Raw genomic sequence first — 27,086 nt, 5'->3', positions numbered from 1 at the left:
CTGAAATTTTGATAAAGTTGTTGATTATTTCTATGAGCTTTTTAGTTGATTCTATAGGATTCTTTAAGTAGACCATCATATCATCTGCAAAGAGTGATAGTTTAGTCTCCTCACTGCCTATTTTGGTACCTTCAATTTCTTTTCCTTCTCTAACTGCTACTGCTAGTGATTCTAGTACAATGATAAATAATAGAAGTGATAATAGACATCCCTGCTTCACTCCTGATCTTACTGAGGTTTCTAGTTTATCCCCATTACAAATGATGCTTGCTGATGGTTTTAAAAATACATTTTAAAATTATTTTTAGGAAAGGCCCATCTATTCCTATACTTTCTAGTGTTTTTAATAAGAATAAGAGTTGTATTTTGACAAAGGCTTTCCCCCCCCCCCATCAATTGAGATAATGATGTGATTTCTTTTGGTTTGGTTGTTGATATGGTCAACTATATGGATGGTTTTAGCAACATTAAACCATCCTTGCATTCCTGGTATAAATCCCACCTGATCATAGTGAATAATGCTCATGATAACTTGCTGGAGTCTTTTTTGCTAGTATTCTATTTAAGATTTTTGCATCTATGTTCATTAAGGAGATTGGTCTATAGTTTTCTTTTTCTGTTTTTGGTGTGCCTGCCTGGCTTTGGAATCAATACCATATTTATATCATAAAAGGAATTTGGTAAAACTCCTTTGTTTATTTTGTCAAATAGTTTGTATAATATTGGGATTAGTTGTTCTTTAAATGTCTGATAGAATTCACTTGTGAATCCATCTGGCCCTGGGGATTTTTTCTTAGGAAGTTCCTTAATTGCTTGTTCAATTTCTTTTTCTGAGATGGGATTGTTTAAGAAATCTATTTCCTCTTTTGTTAATCTAGGCAATTTATATTTTTGTGAATATTCACCCATTTCACCTAGATTGTCATATTTAATGTCATATAAGTGGGTAAAATAGTTCTTAATAATTACTTTAATTTCCTCATCATTAGAGGTGAGGTTGCCCTTTTTCTTTGATACTATTAATTTTTCTTCTTTTTTTTTAATTAGATTAAGCAGTACTTTATCTGTTTTATTTGTTTTTCAAAAGTACCAGCTCCTAGTCTTATTCAATACTTCTTTTACTTTCAAAATTCAATAGTTTTTATACTTTCAAATTTATTAATTTCTTCTTTGATTTTTAGGATTTCCAATTTAGTTTTTATCTGGGGATTTTTAATTTGTTCTCTTTCTAGATTTTTAAGTTGCATGCCTAATTCGTTGACTTTGTGACCTTTGACTTGAATTTGTGCCTAAATTAGACTCACAACAATAACATAGTCCCCTTTGAGAAAATAATAATATAGACCCACCAGTTTTGAAGAATTAGATGATTTAGTTTCAATGGATTTTAAATCTGCCTTTCCATAAGACCTTATTGATGATGATTTTTATTGCATTATAGTCTCAAAAAATTCCATTTATTATTTCTGCTTTCCTACATTTCTTTGCAATGTTTTTATGCCTGGTCAATCTTTGCAGGTGTGCCATTTGTTGCTGAAAAGAAGGTATGGTCCTTTTTTATCCCTGTTTTTCTCCAGTTAATTTTGCTAACATTTTATTCACTTCCCTTACTTCTTTCTTACTTATTTTTTGGTTTGATTTAACTAGTTCTGAGAGAGAAAGGTTGAGGTCCCCTACTAGTATGGCTTTGCCATCTATTTCCTCCTTAAGCTCCTTTAGTTTCTTCTTTAGAAATCTGAATGCTATACCATTTGGTGCATATATACTGAGTACTGATATTTCTTCATTATTTATACTGCCTTTCATCAAGATGTAATTACTTTCCTTATCTCTTTGAATCTGATCTATTTTTGCTTTAACTTTGTCTGAGATCATAATTGCTACTCCAGCCTTCTTTGTCTCAGTTGGCAGTCCAGTAAATTCTGTTCCATCCTCTTACCTATACCCTGTGTATGTCTACGTGCCTCAAGTGTGTTTCTTATAGACAACATATGTTAGGATTCTGTTTTTTAATCTATTCTGCTATCTGCTTCCTTTTTATTGGTGAGTTTATTCCATTCTCATTCAGTTATGATTACTATCTGTGTATTCCCCTACATTTTGACTTCCTCCTTTGATTCTGCCTTTTCTCTTATTCTCCCCTTGAACATTTTGCTTTTAGTCAGACTCATACCTTTCTCCTCCCTAATGATACTCCTCTTCCCACAAGCTCCTCTCTTATTATTTTCCTCTTGCTATAGTGCCTTTTAATGACTCCCCAACTTCTCCCTCCTTTTTATTGCTCCCCTCCCCACAAGCCTGTTTATTACTCTTCTACTTATCTATAGGGTATGATAAAATTCTCTGCCCTACTGGATCTTGATTGTTCTTCCCTCTCTGAGTCAATTTCAATGAGCATAGAATTTAAGTATTACCTGGTGCCAAACTCTTTTACTCTTCCATTGTATTGGTCTTCTCCTACCTTCCCCCCATGCGCTTCTTTATGAAATATATATTTATCCCATTTTTTTCTCTTCCCCACTTCTCTTAATGTTATACTCTTTTTTTACTCCTAGTTTTTTATATTTTTTGACATATCATCCTATATAGTTTGTCACTGTGCCCTCTGAAGGGTTTTACTTATCATGAAGATATTGAAGATGTATTAAAAAACTGATGTTAATGAGCAAAGTGCTCATGGACCAGACTTATGAATATATTTCTAATAATTCACAATATTGACTTCTGAATCCTTAAATTCAGGCTAGAAAGAGTGAGCCATAGAAGGATGAGAGAGAGAGAGAGAGAGAGAGAGAGAGAGAGAGAGAGAGAGAGAGAGAGAGAGAGAGAGAGAATGAGCATAGGGGCAAATTAAATAAGTTATGTTTAAAACTTGGAAGCACTTAAGAATCAAGCCTCTGAAAGCTAGCAGACAAATCCTACAGGTCCTTTGTAATATCAGAGACTTGAATTTGCATAAACTGGTGCCAGTGTGCTGGAAAGGAGAGGATTTCACATGTACTTATTACCTGAGTACCTGGTTATACCACTATGGCCATCTGTTCCTTATGGTTGTCACTACTACGTTAAAACTTCTGATGTGCAGACTGTTTGATTGACATCCTACAACCCCCATTCCTACAAGCCTCAATACAATCATTTGAGCTCATTCTCTCTCTGAACATCTGATGAGGAGCTGACCTGCTGACAGGCTGAGACCATGCTAATGTTTTGTCCCTATGTGTTCGTTCTCTCTCTCTCTCTCTCTCTCTCTCTCTCTCTCTCTCTCTCTCTCTCTCTCTCTCTCTCTCTCTCTCTCTCTCTCTCTCTCTCTCTCTCTCTCTCTCTCTCTCTCTCTCTCTCTCTCTCTCTCTCTCTCTCTCTCTCTCTCTCTCTCTCTCTCTCTCTCTCTCTCTCTCTCTCTCTCTCTCTCTCTCTCTCTCTCTCTCTCTCTCATTCTTTTTTGGCTCACTCTCTCTAGCTAATGAATTTAATCCATTACTTTCTAACCTTCAGCTTCCCTCCATAGGTGATTCAACCCCACATGAGAATTTTATGTAGAGAGGGTCTTCAAATCCTCTAAGTATACTTCTTCTAGATACCCTGATGATAATAACAATTTTTAAGAGTCACCAATATATTTTTTTCCATATAGAAATACAAATCATTTAAACTTATTGGGTCCCTTAAATTTTTTTTACCCTTTTCTTAGTTATCTTTTGGTGATTCTCTTGAGTTCTGTATTTGGGCATCAAATTTTCTGTTTAAGTCTGGTCTTTCCTTCAGGAATGTTTGGAAATCTTTTATTTTATCAAATGACCATACTTTTCTCAGCAAGAATAGAGACAATTTTGCTGAGTAGTTCAATCTTGGTTGTAGAGTTAGTTCCCTTCCTTTCCAGAATATGATATTCCATTCCATCTGGTCCTTCAGTGTGGATGCAGTTATGTCCTCTGTAATCCTGACTGTGGTTTCATGTTATCTGAATAGTTTCTTTTTAGCATCCTGTAGTATCTTTCCCTTGGTCTGGAAATTCTTGAACTTCACTGCAACATTTCTGGTCATTACTACCTAGGGATTTAATGCAGGGGGTGATCTGTGTATTCTTCCAATCTCTGCTTTACCATCTTGTTCAAGAATATCAGGGCAGTTTCGTTGGATTGAATCCTGTACAATGATGTACAGGCTTTTTCTTTTGCCATAATTTTCCAGTAGTAGTTAAATTGTGTTGTTTTTATCAATTAGGTATTTCATATTTTCCTCAACTTTTTTGTTCTTTTGGTTTTATTTTATAGACTCTTGCTGCCTTGTAAAGTCATTTGCTTCTAGTTGTTCAATTCTAATTTTTAACTATTTATTTGTAAAAATTTATTTAATTAATTTAGAACATTTTTTTATAGTAACATGATTAATATTATTTTCCTTCACTCCTCCCAACTTCCTTCTGTAGCCAATGAGCAAATCCACTGGGTTTTACATGTGTCATCGATCAAGACCCATTTCCATATTATTAATATTTGCATTAGGGTGATCACTTAGAGTCTACATCACCAATCATATCTCTAATTGACGTGTGATTAGGTAGTTGTTTTTCATCTGTGTTTCTACACCCACAGTTCTTTCTCTCAATGTGGATAGTGTTCTTTCTTATGAGTCCCTTAGAACTGACCTGGATCATTGCATTGCTGCTAGTAGCGAAGTCCATTATAACTGATTGTGCTACAGTGTCTGTGTATATTGTTCTCCTGGTTCTGCTCATTTCACTCTGCATCAATTCCTGGAGGCCATTCCAGTTCACATGGAATTCTGCCAGTTATATTATTCCTTTGAGTACAATAGTATTTTATCACCAACATATACCACAATTTGTTCAGCCATTCCTCAATTGAAGGGCATCCTCTCATTTTCCAATTTTTTGCCACCACAAAGCACAAGGCTATAAATATTTTTGTACAAGTCTTTCTCCTTATTGTCTCTTTGGGGTATAAACCCAGCAGTGCTATGGCTGGATCAAAAGGCAGACTCTTTTAAAGCCCTTTGTGCATAGTTCCAAATTGCCTTCCAGAATGGTTGGATCAATTCACAACTCCACCAGCAATGCATTAATGAACCAATTTTGCCACATCCCCTCCACCATTTATTTCCTTTGCTGTCATGTTAGCCAATCTGCTAGGTGTGAGGTGGTACCTCAGAACTGTTTTGATTTGCATTTCTATAACTAGAAGATATTTAGAACACTTTTTCATGTGCTTATTGATAGTTCTATTTTCTTTATCTGAAAATTGCCCATTCATGTCCCTTGCCCATTTATCAACAGGCAAATGGCTTGCTTTTTTGTACAACTGATTTAGCTCCTTATAAATCTGAGTAATTAGACCTTTGTTAGAGGTTTTTATTATAAAGATTTTTCCCCCAATTTGTCAATTCCCTTCCAATTTTGATTGTATTGGCTTTGTTTGTACAAAATCTTTTTAATTTAATATAATCAAAATGACTTTTTTTACATTTTGTAATATTTAACAATTTCTAACTTTAAATCTTTCCTTTCCATAGATCTGATATATAAACTATTCTCTTCACCTAAGTTATTTATTGTTTCCTTCTTTATATTTAAGTAATTCACCCATTCTGAATTTATCTTGGTGTAGGGTGTGAGATGTTGATCCAAACCTAATCTCTCCCATATTGTTTTCTAATTTTCCCAGCAGATTTTGTCGAATATTGGATTGTTGTCCCAAAAGCTGAGTCTTTTGGGTTTATCATACTACACTGTCTTGTTGAGGTTAATTACTCCAACCTCTCTTCTGTCTCTTAACCAGTAGTATAACATTTTGATGACCATTGCTTTATAGTACAGTTTAAGACTGGGTACTGCTAGACTTCCCTCCATATTTTTTTCATTATTTCCCTTGATATTCTTGATCATTTGTCTTTCCAAATGAACTGTTATAGTTTTCTTCTAATTCAGTAAAAAAACTTTCCTGGTAGTTTGATAGGTATGGCTCTAAGTAAATTGATTTGAGTAGGATTGTCACATTTGCTATGTTATCTCCTCCTATCAATGAGCAATCAATGTTTTTCCAATTGTTTAGATCTAGTTTTAATTGTGTGGAAAGTGTTTTGTAGTTGTGTTAATATAATTCCTGTGTTTGTCTTGGCAGAAACATTCCTAAGTATTTTGTATTGTCTAGGGTGATTTCAAATGGAATTTCTCTTTCTAACTCTTGCTGTGGGGATGTGTTGGAAATATATAGAAATGCTGATGATTAATTTGGGTTAATTTTGTATCTTGCAACTTTGTTAAAGTTGTTGATAATATTCACTAGCTTTTTAATTGATTCTCTAGGATTCTTTAAGTAGACCATTATATCATTTGCAAAGAGTGATAGTTTGATCTCTTCATTGTCTATTTTAATACCTTCAATTTCTTTTTCTTCACTAATTGCTACTGCTAGTGTTTCTAGTACAATGTTAAATAATAGAGGTAATAATGGGCATCCTTGTTTCACTTCTAGTCTTACTGGGAAATGCTTCTAGTTTATCCCCATTGCAGATGATGCTTGCTGATGGTTTTGAATAGATATTTTTTAAAAATTATTTTTAGGAAGGTCCTTCTATTCCTGTGCTTTCTAGTATTTTCAACAGGAAAGCGATTTGTATTTTGTCAAAGGCTTTTTCTGCATCTATTGAGAAAATCATTGATTCCTGTTGGTTTGCTTTGTTGACATGGTCAATTATGTGAATGGTTTTCCTAATACAGAACCATCCTTGTATTCCTGGTATAAATCCCACCTGATCATAATGAAAAACCCTTGTGATCACTTGCTGGAGTCTTTTTGCTAGTTTTTTTTTTTTAGTTATTTAAGATTTTTTTCATCAATGCTCATTAAGGAGATTGGTCTGTAGTTTTATTTCTGTTTTTGATCTGCCTGGCTTTGGAATCAGTATAATATTTGTGTCATAAAAGGAATTTGGTAGAACTCCTTCATTGCTTATTATATCAAATAATTTGAATAGTATTGGGATTAGTTGTTCTTTGAATGTTTGATAGAATTCACTTGTGAATATTCAATCTATTCTTGGGGATTTTTCCTTAGGGAGTTATTTGATGGCTTGTTCAATTTCTTTTTTGATATGGGATTATTAACTATTCTATTTCTTCTGCGAATCTAGGCAATTTACACTTTTGTAAATATTCATCCATATCACCTAGATTTCCATATTTATTGCCATATATTTGGGCAAAATAGTTTTTAATGATTGCCTGAATTTCCTCTTCATTAGAGATGAGGTCTTCCTTTTTATCTTTGATAATGTTAATTGGTTTTCTTCTTTCCTTTTTTAAAAATTAGATTAACTAGTACTTTATATATTTTATTTGTTTTCTTTTCCAAAGCTTCTAGTCCTATTTATTAACTCAATAGTTCTTTTACTTCCAATTTTAATAATTTCTCCTCTAAATTTTAGGATTTTCAATTTGTTCTCTTTCTAGTTTTTTAATTTGCATGTCCAATTCATTGACCTCTGCCCTCCCTCCCTAATTTGTTAATATATGCACTCAAGGATATACATTTTCCCCTAAGTACTGCTTTGGCTTCAGCCCATAGATTTTTGAAAGGATGTTTCCTCATTGTCAATCTCTTCAATGGAATTATTGTTTCTATGATTTGTTCTTTAACCAATTTTAGAGAATCATATTATTTAATTTCCAATTAATTTCTGATTTGCCTCCCCGTGTAATCTTGCTAATTATTATTTTTATTGCATTATGATCTCAAAAGGTTGCATTTATTATTTCTGTTTTTTTTTGCATATTTGTCATGTTGTTATGCCCTAGCACATGGTCAATCTTTGTGAATGTACCAAGTATTGCTGAAAAAAATGTGTATTCCTTTTTGTTCCTATTTATTTTTCTCCATATATCTATTAATACTAATTTTTCTAAGATTCCACTCATTTCTCTTACCTCTTTCTTATTTATTTTTTGGTTTGACTTATCTAGATCTGATAGAGGAAGGTTCAGGTCACACACTAGTATAGTCTTCCTATCTATTTCCTCTTCAAACTCCAATAATTTCACCTTAAAAATTTGAATGCTATACCTTTTGGTGCATAAATGTTGAGTACTGATACTTCCTCATTGTCTATACTGCCTTTTATCAGGATGTAGTTACCTTCCCTATCTCTTTTAACTAGATCTATTTTTACTTTGGCTTTGTCAGATATCATGATTGTGACTCCTGCCTTCTTTTTCTCAGTTGATGCCCAATAGATTTTGCTCTAGCCTTTTATCTTTACCCTGTATGGGTCTACCTGCCTCATGTGTGTTTCTTGTAGACAACATATGGTAGGATTTTGGTTTCTAATCCACTCTGCTATTTGCTTCTGTTTTATGGGTAAGTTTATCCCATTCACATTCAGAGTCATGATTACCACCTGTGTATTTTCCAACATTTTGATTTCCTCTTAGTCCTGCCCTTACTTCTTTCACTATTTCCTTCTACACCAGTGTTTTGATTTTAATCAGTCCCCCTAATCCCCACCCTTATTTTATTTCCCTTTCTCCCACCTTCCTTCTTATCCCCCTCTTATTTTTCTTTAGGGTCCTTTTAAACTACCCCCTCACTCTCCCTCCCTTGTATTATTTGTCTCCCCACCACTCTGCCTGTTACCCGTATCCTTTTCTATAGGGCATGAATCAATTCTCTGCCCCAATGGATCTGATTTTTCTTCCATCTTTGAGTCAATTTCAATGCATGTAAAAATTAAGTATGTCGAACCTCTTTCACCCTTTCATTGTATTGGTCTTCTCCTCTGCTCCTGCTATGTGCTTCTTTAGGAAATATAAATTTGCCCTATTTTGTCTCTTTTCCCATTTCTCTTAGTATTATCCTGTTTTTTTTTTTACCTCTAGTAATAAACTATATTTTGCTATTTCATCCAATACAGTTTGTAACTGTTACCTCTAAATATACTTCTTCTAGCTATATTGATGATAATAACAATTTTTAAGAGTTACCAATATCATCTTTTCTTATAGGAATATAAATCATTTGAATTTATTGGGTTCTTTAAAAAAAGTTTGTTCCCACCCCCCCCCCCCCCGCCCTTTTTCCCCTTTCTTAATTACCTTTTGGTGATTCTCTTGAATTCTGTGTTTGGGCATCACATTTTCTGTTTATGTCTGATCTTTTCTTCATGAATGCTTGGAAATCTTCTATTTTATTTAATGACCATACTATCCTCTGCAAGAATAGAGCCGATTTTGCTGGGTAATTGATTCTTCATTGTAGACACAATTCTCTTTCTTCCTGGAATATGATATTCCATGCTTTCTGGTCCTTCAATGTAGATGGAGCCAGATCCTGTGTTATCCTCACTGTGGTTCCATGGTATCTGAATGACGACTTCGTAGGAGCTTGTAATATTCTTTCCTTGTTCTGGTAGTTCTTGAATTTGGCTATAACATTCCTGGAATTGTCAATTGGGAATTAAATCCTGGAGGAGATCTGTGGATTCTTTAATCTCCACTTTTCTCTCTTGTTCGAGAATGTTGGGGCAGTTTTCTTGGATAATTTCCTGTAGAATGATGTCCAGGCTTTCTTTTCTTTCTTTTGTCCTGATATTCTGGAAGACCAATGATTCTTAAGTTGTCTCTCCTTGATCTGCTTTCAATGTTTGACATTTTGTCAATGAGGTGTTTCATATTTTCCTCAAAATTTTCATTCTTTTGATTTTGTTTTATAGATTCTTGCTGCCTTGTGAAGTTGTTTGATTCTAATTTTTAATTTCTGAATTTCATCCCTGGGTTTTAGATTCTCTTTTTTTCTTTTTGTCTATTTTTCATTCTAGGCCATCTTTCATTTTCTTTGCTTCATTTTCAAGCTGGTCAATTCTGGCTTTGAAGACACTATTTTTGTGTTTTAATTCATGTGTCTCCATTTCCATTTGACCTATTTTGCATTTTAAGTTCTTGTCCTAATTTTCTTTAGCCCCTCTTAATTGTTTTTTTCAATTCTGTTTTGAGTTCTTTGAAAGCCTGTGTCTAATTTGCTGGAGTTCCTGAGTTTTTGGTTGGTGGTCCCTGGCCCTCTTCTGTTCCATTTGTTCTTTATTCATTACCTGAATAGAAGCTGTTGATTGCAATTTCTTTTTTCTTTTTCCATTGTTTACTCATATTTTTTCCTTATTTCTTCCTCCTTTATTGGCTGTATTCTTGCTCCTCTTGTTTAGTTGTTGGATCAATGAGGTTGTGCTTTTCTCTCTGCTTTGCTGATTAACTGGATTAGGGTGATGAAGTTGACCTTTTGTATTAATATGCCCTGAGGCCAGACCTTCCCCAGTTGCCAGCAGAGGCTGAAGGTGAAATTACTGTGGAGGCTGAAAGTAGTACCCTCTTCCTTCTCTCTTCCTTCCTGCCAGCTTCCTCCCTGCCAGCTGCCCAGTCAGAGCCCTGAGCTTCCTGTGGTCGTATCAAGGCACTTTGTCTTAGTTGCAGCCCTCACCCTGGGGTTCCATTCAATTGGATTCTTACCCAGGTCTCAGCAGAGTATGTAGACGAGGGGTGCTGGAGATTGATTTTTTTTGCTCTATGAAGGCTTCTTTTCTTCACTTTTGATAGACTAGATTAAGCCAGTTGAGCTGATCTTCATGTCTGAGTGTGTCCTGAGGCCAAAACTTCCAGAGGCAGAGGCAAAGGCCCATGATGGAGGAGTGGTCCCTGAAGGCTATGACCAGGCTGTCCTCCTTTCTGCCCCTCTCCTCCAGCTACTTCCCTGACAGCTGTGATCTGAGCTATAAGCCTCATGTAGCTGTGGTAGCAAGGGACTCCCTCTGGTCTAGAGCCCTTACCCTGAGATCCCACCAACCTCCTGAGTCTCAACACAGTAGGTGACAGAGGGGCCCTGGGACTTTCTTCTTTCTTTTCCTTAAATACAAGAATTCAACCTTCTCTGCATACCTTTTAAGTTGAATTGAGCAGATGGTCCCCTGGCTCTGTCTAGTTGTTGTGTCTGGTTTTCTGTCCCTCTCGAAGCACTTTGATTTTGATTGGTGTGGAAGGTTTTCAGAGAAGAATCCCTTTTGCTGCTTCTAAGCCAGCATCTTGACTGCCTCCAATAATCCTCTTACATTTAAACAAGTATTTCTTTCTATGATTTATTCCTTGACAAGCAAATTCTTTAAGATAATTATCTAATCTTCAAGCCCGTATCATTTCTTCATATTTACTTTATAAATAAATGATTTATTGCATTATATTCAGTCAAGGATTTGTTTAAAATAGATGACTGTATATTAGTTTTCATGCTATAAAAATCATTTTTATAATGTAATAAAGGTTAGTCATATACAATTTTAAAAATCGTTCTATTATGTGATTTTTCAATTGTTTATTTGAGTGTATGTTTTGGGATTTTTGTTTTATAAGATTACTCACATAGAAAAATGAACAACAAGGAAATATGTTTGCATGACACTATACATATAATCAAGATCAAATTGCTTGCCTACACTAGGGAGAGGAAGGGAAGAGAGAGAGGGAGATAAGTGCAATCATATAACTTAGGAAACTTGTATGGAAATTTGTTAATATGTGTAATTTGTTTAAAAAAATTAAAAATATCTATATTAAAGGAATCTAGGTGTTTCAGTGGATAGAGAACCAAGCCTAGAGACATGAGGTTCTGGGCTGAAATAAGATCTCAGACAGTTGCAATATATAGTATTGCTTCTAAGAAAGAAGGTAAAAGTTTAAAAAAAAAGAAAAAGAGTTATATTACTTAAGTGTTAAATTAGTAATCAAGCTCATACCAAGCTTTTTAATATAGATTCACTTCAAGTTAGATGTTTAATTTCTTTCTTTTAATTGTATGTGTTTTAACTAAATCTAAAAAAGGCATCAGACACTACTTGTCTTAGAATCCAGTTCATGCTTTAATTCAGCTAACATTTTAAAAGTATTTAGATATATAGAAATCAGTACACATAGATGTAATATTGATCATTTCTTTTCTATATATCTTTAAGCATAATGTAATTTTCCTGCTCATCTCTCTTAATTGTATGTTTGACTTGCTCGAGAGCAGGAATTTCCTAACTTTTTATTCAGCTGAGGTAGAATAAAATCTATTCTAACCCTTCATTTTTTAAAAAACCCTTACCTTCCATCTTAGAATCAATACAATGCATTGGTTCCAAGACAGAAAAGTGGCAAGGGCTAGGCAATGGGGGTCAAGTGACTTGCCCAGGTTCACGCAGCTGGAAAGTGTGTGAGGCCGAATCTGAACCTAGGACCTCACATCTCTACATCTGACTCTCAATCCAATGACATACCCAAGTGCCCTGCCTTCATTTTTAACTGTATAAAATATGTGCCTATTGAAGTGTTTTTTTGCATACAAATATCACTTTCTTTTCTAATTCATTCTGTCATTCTGTCTTCTGTTTCATGAATTCAATCCTACTCACATTCATGGTTATGATTATTGGGTGTGTTTTTCCCATTAACCATCTGCAAGTGGGATTGTTTTATTCCACCTTCATAGGTTAATATCATAGAATACAAACATGCTCTACCTGATTAACACTGTCTAAATCCTGGAATGTTTCTTATGTCAGTGCTATAATTTCAAATGCTCTTTGCCTCTTTCTTATTTATTTTTTACTCTCTCTTTTTTTTGCCTGCTTCAAAATTTTTCTTTCTCCTCAAGTTATGAAAACTTCCTCAATTAGATATTATAAATCATTATTATTAGTGCCATCATAAAGAACATGGAAACTTTCCCCTATAGGAGGCTGAATGTGCTGTCCTCAAGTCACAATCATGATAAAAAAATCTTAAATATGCAACACAAAATGAGGCAAACAGCAACTCACTGAAATAAAATGATACAAATTAGTATTTTATATAATCATTATGGATTTTAGATAAAAGTTTCAATGTCAACTTTTTTTGTATTACTGCACATATTTTGACTATGGGGTAACCTTATCAGGAATAGGCATTGTCATAAATGTTAATTAGAGATGTTACCTGGTAGAAGGAATAATCAAAGACTCTGTCTTGGTAATCTTCCCACTTGGTGGAAGCTTCTCAATGAACACATCCAGTGTAGAAAGCTCAGTTTCCTGGCTATCTTCTTGCTGATTAGTCTCTTGTGGAAGCAGATTCTGGCATAAGGAAAAATCATTCTTGAATATCATTAAAAAAGTCTCTTTATTCACAAAGGTATATTAGTGTCTTTGCCTCTCTTGTCTTTTAACCAACTAGTCCATAACCAAATGAACAGGTACTTTGGTTAGACAGGCTTACACTAATTAAAAAGTTATCCTTTTACTTATTCTATAATTTAAATACTGATGCTTTATGGAATTACAATTATATAAACACCTCGTTTGGTAGGAGAATTAGCTTATCAAATACAGAAAATAAGAAAATTTGAAAAAATTAATTCAAAAGAGTGATGAGAATATGCATCTGTGTAGCAGGCAGATGGGCAATGTGAGAACCTATATTATATCCACTAAAGAATATGTTGATGCATCAATTTCCAAACATTTAAAAGAAGTCAATTGAAAGAGAAAGGTGAACAAGTCATCTTGAAATGCCAGTGTTCCTCTTCAAATTAGGCTTTAACAGAAATATTCTTTTCTGGAGATTTCATAAAATTCATCAGTTATCCCTGTTTAGGTTGCTTCTTTGTGAATGTAACTAAGATTTCCTTCTAAAGGTGAACAGAACATTTATAGATCTAAAGAAAGTCACAAAGATACTTCCACTTCACTTCACTTCACTTCAACTTGATCTCTGGACTGAACTATCTTTTCAGCTGTTACCTTGCCTCTCTTTATGTTGTCTTCTCCTATTAGCATGAAACTTCACTGACAGTAGAGACTGTCTTGTTTTCTCATATTTGTAAATTCTTTATCTCTTCGCCCTTTCCTTCTTTTCCTCCAAAACCAAGTGAAAAACTACTTTGCTCACTTCTATTGACACAATTTCCTGATTTTCCCACAACTAAAGGAAATTTTCCTTTTCCATTGTTTTGTGATTCTCTTTACAAGTTCCTTGAGGGCAAGAACTTTGGTTTTCTTCATCTTTGTATATAATCTTTGCCTTAAACATTGGAATAGGGACTAGACCTATTAATTAATTAATCTATATGAGAAACTCCCAGATGTGTAAATTCCTTCTATCAGTGGAAGTCAGCATATTCTTTTAAAGTCTTGAGAAATCGCTAAGAGCCACAAAGATCAAGTGATTTGCCCAGGATCAAACAAGAAATAAGTTCCAGAACTGAGAGTTCCTATCAGCTCCAAACGTAGCAGTGTAACCAGTATTTTCACATTTACAATTACATGAGAATGTATTTGCATTTTGCAACTTAAACAAATTAACATTTTAACAATAATTTATCATCCTCCATAGTCTAATATAGCTTTAACCTATCTTTTAGTCTTGTTTCAATTTACTATTTTCCTACTTCGTGTCTCTATGCCAGCCACAGATATGATCCCAGGCCATCTATTGAACATCTATTGAACACTGTGTTCTTTGCCTTCTTTTTTCAAAGCAGACCAAACCAATAAATGTTTATTAATATAATTACATTTATATTTATAATTATGTATCTGTTAGGTACTATGCTCCACCCTTTTGCCCTCTAGTTAGAGGAGAGAGGAAGCTGAGGAAGATGGTGTGAGGCAGGATTTGACTTAGTAACATGATGATGAGATTAGAAGTGGTGAGCTTATTCTGGGAGGGACATCTTATTCCCTGGAGCTGAAACTAGGCAAAAAAAAAAAAAGATGCAAAGTGCCTACTTTCTTCTCTGTACTTTTGTGAATACTGTATTCCAAGATTAGAATGCACTTCTATGGTAGACCATAACAAGAATTGCACACATTACCTGGGTTTGATTAGACCTTGTGATGTAGATAGGCTATGGAGAAGGTAGGAGTATAAGACACCTAGGAATCAGGGGATGCTCATATACAGTAGCCATGTAGGCAGCTAGAGCATCATTTTCTTTGTTTCATACAAAACATAGCCCCTGGCATTTCCATTAGCACAGACCCATTAAGGAAACCTAAAATATTTTCACAGAAAATGTTTTACCACATTTAGAAAACAAAAAATCTTGTTGCGTAGAACTGCCGTATAGCTAGAATAAATAGGAAAATCCTAGAAAAATGAATTGTAAAACATGATTGAAAGGACAGCTGGGTAGTAACACAGTGGATAGAGAATGAGGTCTGAAGTCAGGTGGGTGGACCTGGGTTTATATCTCTGTGACAAGTCACCTTGCCACTCTTCTATCTTAGAATTGATACTAAGACATAATATGAGGGTGTTTTTTTAAAAAAAAAAGTGCTTGGGATACGTAGTTGTGTAACAGGTTGAATATCAAAGTGGCAATTTATATTATCTTTAAGATTCTCAACTCAGAGTTTTGTCTCTGAGGGGAAAAAGCTTAATTGACCAGAGCCATCTTTAATCTTATTCTTGCCCTGGGATTTGAAAACTATATCCTTATGATCAGAGTAAATCTTCTTTTACAACATTTTACTTGTGCTATGTGCCAAGCATGTAAATTACTCTAATAACTGAAGTTAGAATGGCTGGACAGCCATGCATTATATATGGTGCAGGAAAAAGAGTGATAAAAATGACTCTGCTTCAAGCAAAGAGAGAGGGCAAAGATTTGTCCCATGCTCATGGCATCCTATGGGTAAAAGCTGTGGGTGATTTTTGAAGGAGTTTCTCTGATGTGATAGGAGAATGTGTCTAGTCAAATCTCAAAGAGTATTGAGAAGGAAACAAAAGAAAAAGAAAGGAAGAGTAAATTTTATATTGAGAGCCAGGAACAATGAAAGAGAGGGGAAAATCTGTCAGCTCTTTGAAACCTGAATTTACTCCTCAGCCTTAGTGGAAATTCAAATAGCTTCTCTGAGTCTCTTAGAGGACAGAAAAGTCAGAGCAGTTAAGATAGCAAGAATAAGAGAAAGCATTCCAACACTCATGTCATACTTCCTAGACAAAGATCTATCCATTCTAATTCTAACTGGGAAAGCCAAGATATCACAGTGAGTCATTTTCTAGCAAAGGGCAGCTTATGGAAATGTTAATAGATACTTGTAGACACTGGGGAGGAGGTTTGTCTAGAGCACGCGCGCGCGCACACACACACACATCTCCACATGAAAAAGTAGAGGATAAAGAAGAAGAAATAAAATTTCTTTTGGCTTTGTGAATATACTATAGACCAGTGAATAAAAAAAAGAGAAATAGGTAATTTGAGAAATGGATCACAAGTCTGGCTCAGAAGCATTGTATATAATATGAGGGACTTTAATTACAGTTATCTATTGGAGATTTTCTTGCTCTGAATAATGAGAAATTTGAGAGGAAGTGATCACTCAATTTTTTGTAGTACATGAGAAGAAATCTGTGCACAATCTGACAATGTTATATTTTGGGAAAGCAGATTAAGAGTTTGGAGGAAAGAGAGATAGGATCAAAGTAAAATGACACAGGGGAAGTCAATCCAGGGGATATAAAATATATTAAAGAATAAAAATTTGAAGATTCAAAGGGAAATAATTGTAATGAGGGTGAAAAATGAAATTTGCTTAAAGAAATTGGATGCCCAAGAAATTTATCCAGCCACTTTAGATTTTAAAAATTAAAAGTAGATGAAAGACAGGCCAAATAAGAAAAAGTTCTATAAAAATAGTGTCAGGGAAACTGAAACTCAGAACAAGCTTAGCAATAGAAGCTAAGTGGGTTTTTTGCTATGTTTTGTTTTGTTTTGAGTTATACTAAAGGAAAAAAGAGGATTACAAGATAGAGAAGACTTATGCTTGTAGAAGATGGGGCCTCGACATATGAAAAATGAAAGAAGTTGGAACTAGCTGTTCAAATATCTTATTTAATTTTAAACAAAGAATAATCACTTTGGAAATAATCAAAATAAAATCTGTATCGAGTCTATTCCCCAATAAGGAGATAGTAAGAAAACACCTAGCTGTCCTTAATGAATTTGCTACCTGACCTTGACATTACCACATAGTAAAAAAGCTGGCATGTAGGACTGATGGGCAAATATGTGGTATAAGCAAAATCCTGGCATGTAGGACTGATGAGCAAAAATATGTGGTATAAGCAAAATCACAGAAGGACTTCTGGCCAAGATGGCTGCCATAACAGGAAGCAAAAGATCTCCTGCAACACCTGAAATTTACACCAGATCAAACAGTGATCAAGAAATCCAATAAGAATGAGAGTAACTGATTTCTTTCATTCTAAAACTAGACAAAAAGTTGGCAAGAAATATGTGGGTAATAGGAAAGGGGCTGGCCAGCATAGGCAAGAGTTCAGTCTCTCAGAATGACATGTGGTCTCTAAGGCTCTATGTCTAAAAGCAGCAGAGGCAGAGAGGGCTCCAAGAAAGAACTGGATCCAGGATAGGGGCTACTAAAACCCTGGGGAGTGGCAGTAGCCAGACTGGTCATTCAAGCTAGTGGCTAAGTGCTGCTCAGTACTCAGACCAGAAGAGCCCAATTGCACAAGATAGGTTCCAAAATGTTCTAAAATGTCCTAGAAGATACAGTACTGTGAACTGTAGAGATCCACAGAAGGCCCAATCCTGGAAAGTGGAAGTCAGTAAAAGAGCTTAGGGAATGAATGATGAGACAAAGTCAACCCTGATACAAACCGAATGTAACTAAAGCTGGAGAGTTTTTCTTAACCAAAGGTATCATAAGTATAAAAAATTATTGCAACTCTAAAAAACTCCCCAAATAGAAATTAACTCTATAGCAACTGTAGGTATTGACTCAAAGGGGAAAATGAATTTTCTATAAGGACTACATGAATACTAAGAAGAAATGGAGCAAAAAAATGTGGTCAATGTAATAGATATTTCAGGGGTGTAATTTGACTGATATCCTATATGACTAATGGATCAAGGTTTGCCTACCCTCCTCCCTTTTCCTCCCGTTTCCTCCCTCTCTTCAGAAGCCTTCCAGCTTCCTCCTCCCCCTTTCTTTACTCACTCAGTGTGAGCTATGAGGTTTCAGAGGAAATACTCTTTTCTCTTCTTTTCTCAGCAAGGGTTTATTTGGGGAGGACAGGACAAGGAAGGAGGATAAGGTAAGAGGGATAGGATTTCCCTGTTCTCTACAGAGGGAAATGGCAATCAGTTACAATTGTGACACAAAGTCAGTCAGAGAGATATGAGGACAACTGTATGTCTTCTTTCTTCTTCTGTCAATCAGCCACACCAGTCCTAGAGATACAAACAGGTTCTTCTCCACCTCTGTCAGAAGCCAAAAGCCCAGTCCAGCCCAGTTCAGTCATTGGTTTGGCTCCAACTGCTTTCCCGGTAACATTCCAAAATGGAATTCTCATTTGACTGACAGATGATGTCCTTTGCAAGCATGCCTTATAAATTCTCTCCGTTACTTCAAACAAGTCAAGGAGAAATAGTTATGAACTACTTCACTACCAGAAAATAAATTTATAAATTTCCAACTCTTTCTTTCTCTCTCTCTCTCTCTCTCTCTCTGTCTCTCTCTCACACACACACACACACACACATGTATATCAGTTTCCCTTTTAAAGAATACTAAGCAGTAAATTTCAATAAAATCGCAATGACTATCCAGATATCTTAGAAACAGAGGGCAAGAAATTCCTGGTCAGGTGACAAAAAAGATGCAGAACTAGGTAACTTTTCTAATTCTTATGACTTCTCAAAATGCTCTAAAATTGGAATTTTGTACCACAGATTATTTAACTACAGATGTCTCCACAATCTAGAACATCAAGGAACCAAACAATGTAAAATTTGATGAACTAATCTTCAACCCTCAACATAATCAATTCCCACTCCTACCCTCTATTACCCACCACAATTAGGCTACAAAATGAGCTTACAACAGAGTTCATATTCATTTCTCCCAATCTCTTTTCAACATCATTTGTAAACTGCAATTGGCTTCAAGGAAAAGGTTATCAAAGGGGAGAGTTGGTAAGTGATAAACAAGAGAAATATGAGGAAAAAGGCCCAAAATAAAGATTTCAGGAGGAAGAAAATGATGTTTCTCAAAAACATCATACAACAGAAATACAAAAAAGGGGGGATGCAATAACAAGAAATAAAAGAGTAAAATAACAATAAAGAGATCATTAAGAAATTTCTTTCTAAATGTAATGAGGAGAGAAGGATAAGAGCAAAATTCAAGAAGAAGTGATGGTAGAGAAACAGGTCTGTTGTAAGCTCATTTATTTTAAGGACTAAATTAGAAAATGGAAGGAGGTACATAATGGGGGAAAGGAGGGAAGAAGATAAAGGGGAATATGTGTATCAAGTCAAAGGCTACAGATGAAGGGAAAATAACTTTTCAGTTATTCAAGAAGAAGAGAGCCCCAGGAGAATGGATAAGAAAGCAAAGGGAAAGCTAGAAAAAGGGGATACCACCAAAGAATGCTCCTATGAGAGAAGAGACATATTCTTTGAAGGGAGATGGGGATCTTATAATGGTTATTGTGTGAATTAAATATCTGGGGAACCTTCAACTTGGTCCAATCCTGGAAGACTTACCACAGAGGATGGACATAGGAATCACAGAGTCACGTGTCTGGGTCTCCCAGAGTGGTGGCTGTGGAAATCATGGAGGCCAGGGAATATGATATATAGGGACTTTAGATTTCGGAGGTTTGTTTCTTTATACATTCAGTCACTCTTTTACATTTTATTGGTTGTGTTATTCATTCACATTTTAAAAAGCATACACAAAAGCCTGAGACAAGTCTTTAAGCTATCAACAACATAAGGGCCAACGAGGGCTCTCAGCCCTCAGACCATTATATCATTCCCACAACCCTACTTATAATTAGATAGGGAAAATGAGCAAAAAAAAAAAGCATCTTTCTTGAAATAATTTTTATAAAGACAAATAGTACAGACAGAGAAGGGGACAGTGAAAGCAAAGGAAATACACCCAAAGCCCAAAAGAAAAATATGGACTGGACACAGATTCTGGAAGAGCACAAAATGGACTTAAAAAAATTAAGAGAGGCCGAGGAAAAGTGGGAAAGAAATGAAATGGACTTAAAAAAGTTAAGAGAGGAAGAGGAAAAGTGGGAAAGAGAAATGAAAGTGATTCAAGGAGAAAGGAAAGTAATGAAAGAAGAAATGGGCCAATTGAAAAAGAAACAAAAACTGACAGAGGAAAATCAGGCCATAAAAATCAGAAATGACCATCTGACTGATGATTTCATGAGAAATCAAGAAACAATAAAGCAGAATTGAAGGAATGAAAAAATAGAGGAAAACATGAAATAACTTATTGAAAAAACAACTGATGTAGAAAATAGATCTAAGAGAGACATTTAGAGAATTATTGGACTAGCTGACAGCCACAATGAAGAAAAATCCTTGGATATCATATTATAAGAAATTATCAAACATAACTGACCTAAGATCTTTGAACTAGAAATTAAAATTGAAAGAATTCACAGATCACCTCCAGAAAGAAATCCTCAAATGACAACTTCCAGGAATGTAATAGCTAAATTCAAAAGTCACCAAGTCAAGCAAAAAATACTTCCAAGAAGTCAGAAAGAAACCATTCAAATACCATGGAACTACAATCAGGATCACATTGGACTTAGAGGCTTCTACTCTAAAGGATCAAAAGGCATGGAATATGATATTCAGTAAGGCAAAAAATTTGCTTTACAACCCTGAGTCACCTATCTAGCAAAACTCTATATTCTTTTGGGGACGGGGGGTGTGGGAGGATGGCCATTTAATAAAATAGAAGATTTCCAAGCATTCCTGAAGAATAAATCAGATCTAAACAGAAAATCTGAAGTCCAAATACAAGAGAAGCCCCAAAAGGTGTGGTAGAGGCATACATGCACCTCTAAAAGACTGAACTTTACAATCCCTAAGAAAACAGCAGAAAAAATGTTTAAGCAAGTTCTATGTGGAGCTGTTATGATGGCAGCCATTACTGGATTTTGGGTATATAACATTCTCTAAAGCAAAATGACCATCATGATTTTTGATTCTCTGGATTACAGTGGCAACAACACCATGTTCATATTCCAGTTGCCATTTCAGACTGAAACTATACTATGGCAGATTTTGACTCAAGTTTACATCATTTCTATGGCACCTTTACAGACTCTGAACTATTTGAAGAATATCTATAGATTTGTAATTCCCCAAAAGGTAGCACAAATAATGGTGATGGATACTAACTTGGAAAATGTTATTAAGAACTTATTTGAGGAATTTATCAAGGAAAAAAAGTTAGACCAGATTAAGGACAAGAACAACGGCAGGGCAGATAGTGCACCCAAAGAAAAGAAAAGAAAGGCAAAGAAATCAAAAGTCAGTGCACAGGGAAAGGACAGTGACAAAGACACGAAGTCTGATAGTGAACCTGAAAAAATTTTTCTACTGAAAGAGGTCACAAAATTATTGAGTACAGCTGGTGTGTTATACTCTAGAGTACATAGACAGTTTACATCCCAGGAACTTGAAACCATGAAGAAATGATTTCCAAAATTTATCGATAAACCCTTTAAGAAGCAGAAAGAACTGAAACATGCTTTCAGGATCTTTGATCAAGATTTACAAGATGTAGAATTTCTCTTGTCTGAATTATTTAGTCCCCATGAGTATCACCAATTCAGTGAGAAAACCAGATCAGAAAACAACCTGACGAGTTGGCCCACAGAAGAGCAAAGGGAAGACCTAGATTTTGCAAATCCCACAAGCATGACCTACTTAAGGAAATAAAGGGAAGACTTGCTCCAAGCTATTAAGCTCTGCTGCTCAAAACCTAATGCATGGGCAAGATTTGATAAACTCATGCAAAATATAGGGGAATATCTAGTCACATTTATTGATGGTCTCTCTGAAATGGTTGAATCAATTATGGGTATAGAGGCAAATAGTGAGGAATCTACTAATCATGTGAGACGACAGTTTTTGAAGGGATGAACTTCTTACTTAAAGAACTTTTTTAAACACTACTTCCCAAAGTATGATACTGTGAGTCTGACTGAATTACGTGACACCACCAGTTACCTTCATGACAGTCATTCAGAACAACATACACAAATGCAAGATTTAAAAGAAGAATTAGAGATAAAAGAAAAATTTAAGAGAAAAGGAGATTGAGTAAATCAAGAAGATAAACACTGTTAGAACTTGCACAAAACCTACTTATAAACAAAAAACAGTACAGAGAGAAACTAGACAATGCCTTTTCTGCCATAAGAATGGACACCTGATAAAATACTTTTTTTTCTGAAAAAGAAACATGAAGTAAATGACAAAACAACACAAGCTAGATACAGAAAGCAAAATTCCACTTGCTGTTCTCATTGTAAGCTAAAATCCACACAACAGGCAACTGATTAAGTGCAAATGCAACATGTTATTAAATCAGGAGCCAAACCTAAATATTCAGACATAGTTAGGAAAGAATTATGAAGCCAGGTCTATAATGTATATAGTTTGGTACATGGAGATTGAAGAAATAGTAAAAAAGAGACTACTAGAATTCATAGGAAACATAGAAGAAATGGTAAAAATTCAATACATGACAGTGAATCTGTGAGTGATAGCAACTTCAATAAATCAAGAGACAGGCAGAGACAAGTAAGAGAACTAGACACAGAAGTTAAGAAACTCATGTCTCAAATAGCAACTGAGATAAGAGACTTACAGAAAAGCTGTATAGTAACCACATAGGAAAAAAGTGCAAATCAAATCAAAACATTCTTGGAGAACTTTTTTCAATGTAGATTGGGCACTGGGATTGAATTGTGCAAAAGGAGAAGAGAGACAAACTCATATAAACTCAAACAGGAGTTAGTGAAAGATACAGAGAAACAAAATTTCAATTCCCTACAGTTCACTGTTACTAAAGATGTAAATACTTTGAAATTCACAGAATTGCATGATATCCCACCAAACTCAGTTAATTCTTCAAATAGCTATATGGTACAGATTCCCATAGAAAAAACATTTACTTTGAATCCTGAAGCTGAAACTTTCCATCCAGCAATGACTGATTTAGATAAAATAAAATTTACTGAAAATGAAGCTGACATTACATTTGAAAATAATAATTCTATTCAAAGTAATGGAAGTGACATGAGAGTTGAATTTGAAAAGAGAAAGGGAATAGAAGTCTTAGTAACTGAAAGACCAACCAAGGATTCAAATGGCAGACTTGAAGTCAACATTCTAAGGAGCAGAGGAGAGTCTGGCCACATAAACAGCTATAATTTAAATTCATGTTCCAATGTAGTAGAGGATATAGTACAATCAGCCTCATATGAAGACTTCATAGGAAATGAGTTAAATCAAGGAGAGTTAACTGATCCAAACATAATCTGGCAGAGGGTAGCAAAGAAATGAACAATGGTTCAATACCTACAAACACCTTTGCTACATAGCCAGAAACATACGTACATACTACTGTGGGAAAAAATGAAGGCACACAACCTACTGATGGCAGGGGAAAATGCAGATGTACTGCACTTATTCCCAGAACAAAATGACAACATAGAGGGACAGATTTAGATCTCTACACAGTCAAAACAGAGGGAAAATGAACAAAACCTTCTAGCTGATGATAGAGTAGAATTTATAAATATTAGTAACACCATTGAATATCTGCAAGAAGGAACTAAACCCATACCATCAAGTTTACCAACTCAAAACAAAAATTTAAAGCTTATCAATGAGAAATAACCAGAAACTGATTTGGGAAATATAAGAGCTGGTGACATAGGATTAGATCAACACACAAAGTCAGAGTTTACAACATCTGACACAAGTTTACATAGCACTGAACAAAATCCAATGAATAACTTAAGGATTGTATTCAGGGAGTCAGAATCAGATAGTCAGAAGAAATACCAGAGGGTATAATAATAATGGACTATGATGATTTAGAACATATGCCTAACCAATTTTATAAGCTTCATGAAAGAGGTAGATGAAGAAGGGGATGTGTGGGACACAAGTGAGAAAAATGAATACCTGAAACTGGTACAATCAAAATCTCACCAAGATTATGATGATGAGATATTCTTTGGGCACAGAACAAGTTGTATACCATTGGAGGTACATCTATGGCAATATTAGGGGTTTATAATGAAGATGACCTTATAGAGAAGTTGAATTACATGGCTTGTCAAGATACAGATTTTGAATGGGAAGGACAATATCACGGAACATATTAAAGAACTGGAGGAGGAGAGATATATATATACAACTTCACATCTATTCTCTAACTTAAAAAAAAAAAAGACATGACAAATACCATTCATGCAGTAAGAGTGAGACCAAGATTGGTTGGAGTTCCATAGGGTAACATACAACACAAGACCTTATGAGAATGAAGACTAGTCTTAGGTAAAAAAGAAAATATTCTAGCAAAAGAACAACTAAGTCATTCAACAACAAAAAGAAAACTCCTAAGTTTGTAGCAGAAAACTCCAACTTCATAACTATGACAGACACAAACACCTAGAATGCTATGGAAGCATAGATTTACATTGGATGAATTTGTTATCAAAGATTTTAACATCAAGTTATAGTTGAGAATTGAAACAGGTTATCCATATTTCTCAACCTTCATCCTTAACAATCTCTACTGGGGGAAGGAAGAGAGGCAGGGTATGCCATGAAGATATTACATCATAGTTTCAGATACCTCACAAAAAACAACAATGTGATCATGTCATCAATGAAGATATATACTAATGACACCTGATTAAAAAAAAAAAAACTCTAGACATGAGGAGCAACACAAGTAGCCCTAGAAAATATCAGTAACAGTCCCTATGAATAAAATCCTATGAATGGAAAACAAAGGAAAGCACACATAAGACTACATATCAACAGATAGTACAGACAAGAGAGCATTGCACAGGTTAAAAGGATAACAGGAAAGCACCCCTGAAGCAAATAGAATGGTTCCAGAAAGAAATACAGCCAGTAATACAGACAAAAAGAAATATGCACTTAAAGGTTTAGCAGCCATAGAAAAATCTCTATATATTCTATACAATGTCTCTGCCAACCATAGTAAAAGAAGAGAAAGAAACAATGTTATTTCAAATGAATAAATAACTCCAAACCAAACAAATACATTATATCAAAATTCTATCTCCAAGACATAAATAAAGGCAAGATACAATAAATCTCCTTGTGAAAAAATTCAAACATCAAAAAGATGAGCAGAGGCGGAGTAAAGATGGCAGCTTAGGAGCAGCAATAGTTCAGACCTCTGAAAACCCTTTCTTACAGATCACAAACTAAATGCTCCTAGGGGATTGAAAATCAAACCTAACAACAAGACAGAGCCTGAGAGCCCTCCTGCTATACTCAATTCAAAAGGTATGCCCCCCAAAAGACAGAATCCGAGAACCCTCAGACTTAGGAGGAAGGCAGAGGGAAGGTCCCAGAACCCCTTCCCTCCCCATCTAGTGTGCGAAGCCTCCAGTAGCAGCGGGAACCTCTGGGCAGGTAAAGGTGCTACTCTGGAGGGTGTACCTTGTGGGCAGGGCTGTGCCAGGCTCAGAGCATTGAACACAGGTGGCGGGGAATCAGATGGAGAGGGAGCGAAGAGCTGGCAGCCTGGACAGGGCGACTGACACCCTCCATATTGCTCCAGCCTTCAAGGAGATTTTGGTCTCATGGCACATGCAGCCCAACAGCTGAATGTAATAACATTAAAAGTCATCAGAGCTCAGGGAAGACCAAGTTCCAACACCCCTCCCTCACTGACTGCTGGACTTTAATTCAATCAAAAGCCTCCAGAGGACAGGGAAGCTCAAACTCCAACACTCTTCCTCCAGAGACTGCACTGAAGACCTGACAAAGCTCCAAGAGGGGAGACTGACAGAAAGCCCCATAACAAAAAACAAACAAACAAACAAACAAAAAAAAATGAGAGGACCAAGAGCACAGACAAATACAGGGAGCAAGCAAGGGGTAAATATAAGTAAACAACAGAAAAAGAAGAAAGAATTTATAATTGACAGCTTCTGCACAGGCAATGAACCAAGAACAAACAATACACAGGAGGTGGCAAGTAATAAAACAGAAATCTGAGCAAATTGGATACAGGCATTGGAAGAACTCAAAATGCAATTCAAAACACAATTAAGAGAAGCTGAAGACAATTGGGAAAAGAATTAAAAAAGATAAGTCATCTGGAAACAGAAAATAGTGTCTTGAAAGCCAAAATCAACCAGCTGGAAAATGAGGCAAAGGAGATGAAAGATGAGGTGAAGAAGAAAAGTTAAGAAAAAGGAGATGAAAGATGAGGTAAAGAGTATGAAAGATGACCTCTAAAGAAATTCAGACCAGAATGAAAAGGATGACCAAAAAGCAAGGGATGAAATCCAGTCTTTAAGAACCAGAATTCAACAACTAGAATTAAGTGGTGTCACAAGGCAGCAGGATACTATTAAACAAAACCAAAAGAATGAAAAAATTGAGCAAAATATGAAGCATCTCATTCACAAAACTGAAGATTTAGAAAACCGTTCGAGGAGAGACAATTAAAGAATCATTGATTTACCAGAAGGCCATGACAAAAGAAAAAGCCTGGACATACTACAGGAAATTATCCAAGAACAAGAGGGAAAAATGGATTGAAAGAATCCACAGATCACCTCCTGAACTTAATCCCCAACAGACAACACCCAGGAATGTTATAGCCAAATTTAAGAACTATCAGACCAAAAAAAAGATATTACAACTGCCAAGAAGAAGTCATTCAGATACCACGGAACCACAGTAAGGATAGCACAGGAAATGGCTGCATCCATGCTAAAGGACCGAATGGCTGAGAATATGATATTCTGGAAAGCAAGGGAACTCGGTCTACAATCAAGAATCAACTACCTGGCAAACCTGGCTATATTCTTATAGGAGTAAGTATGGTCATTCAACAAAATAGAAGAATTCCAAGAATTTGTAAAGAAAAGACCAGACCTGAACAGAAAATTTAATGTCCAAGCACAGAACTCAAGAGAATCATTAAAAGGTAATTAAAAA

General features: G+C 35.4%; 1 protein-coding gene across 13 annotated transcripts in view; it reads right to left on the bottom strand.

The window, feature by feature from the left end:
- Positions 1–27,086, bottom strand: part of PACS2 (phosphofurin acidic cluster sorting protein 2) — a 414,540-nt gene that overhangs the window by 95,912 nt on the left and 291,542 nt on the right. For all 13 annotated transcript variants that reach the window (XM_007473322.3, XM_007473321.3, XM_056821215.1 and 10 more), the window contains one exon: positions 13,013–13,149. In XM_007473322.3, coding sequence (XP_007473384.1) covers positions 13,013–13,149 — 137 coding nt within the window. The remainder of the gene's footprint in view (positions 1–13,012; positions 13,150–27,086) is intronic.

This window comes from Monodelphis domestica, chromosome 1 (assembly GCF_027887165.1).
Source record: "Monodelphis domestica isolate mMonDom1 chromosome 1, mMonDom1.pri, whole genome shotgun sequence".
Taxonomy (NCBI): domain Eukaryota; kingdom Metazoa; phylum Chordata; class Mammalia; order Didelphimorphia; family Didelphidae; genus Monodelphis; species Monodelphis domestica.
Note: the sequence above shows the minus strand (reverse complement) of the source record. Positions and strands in the feature narration are given on the sequence as shown.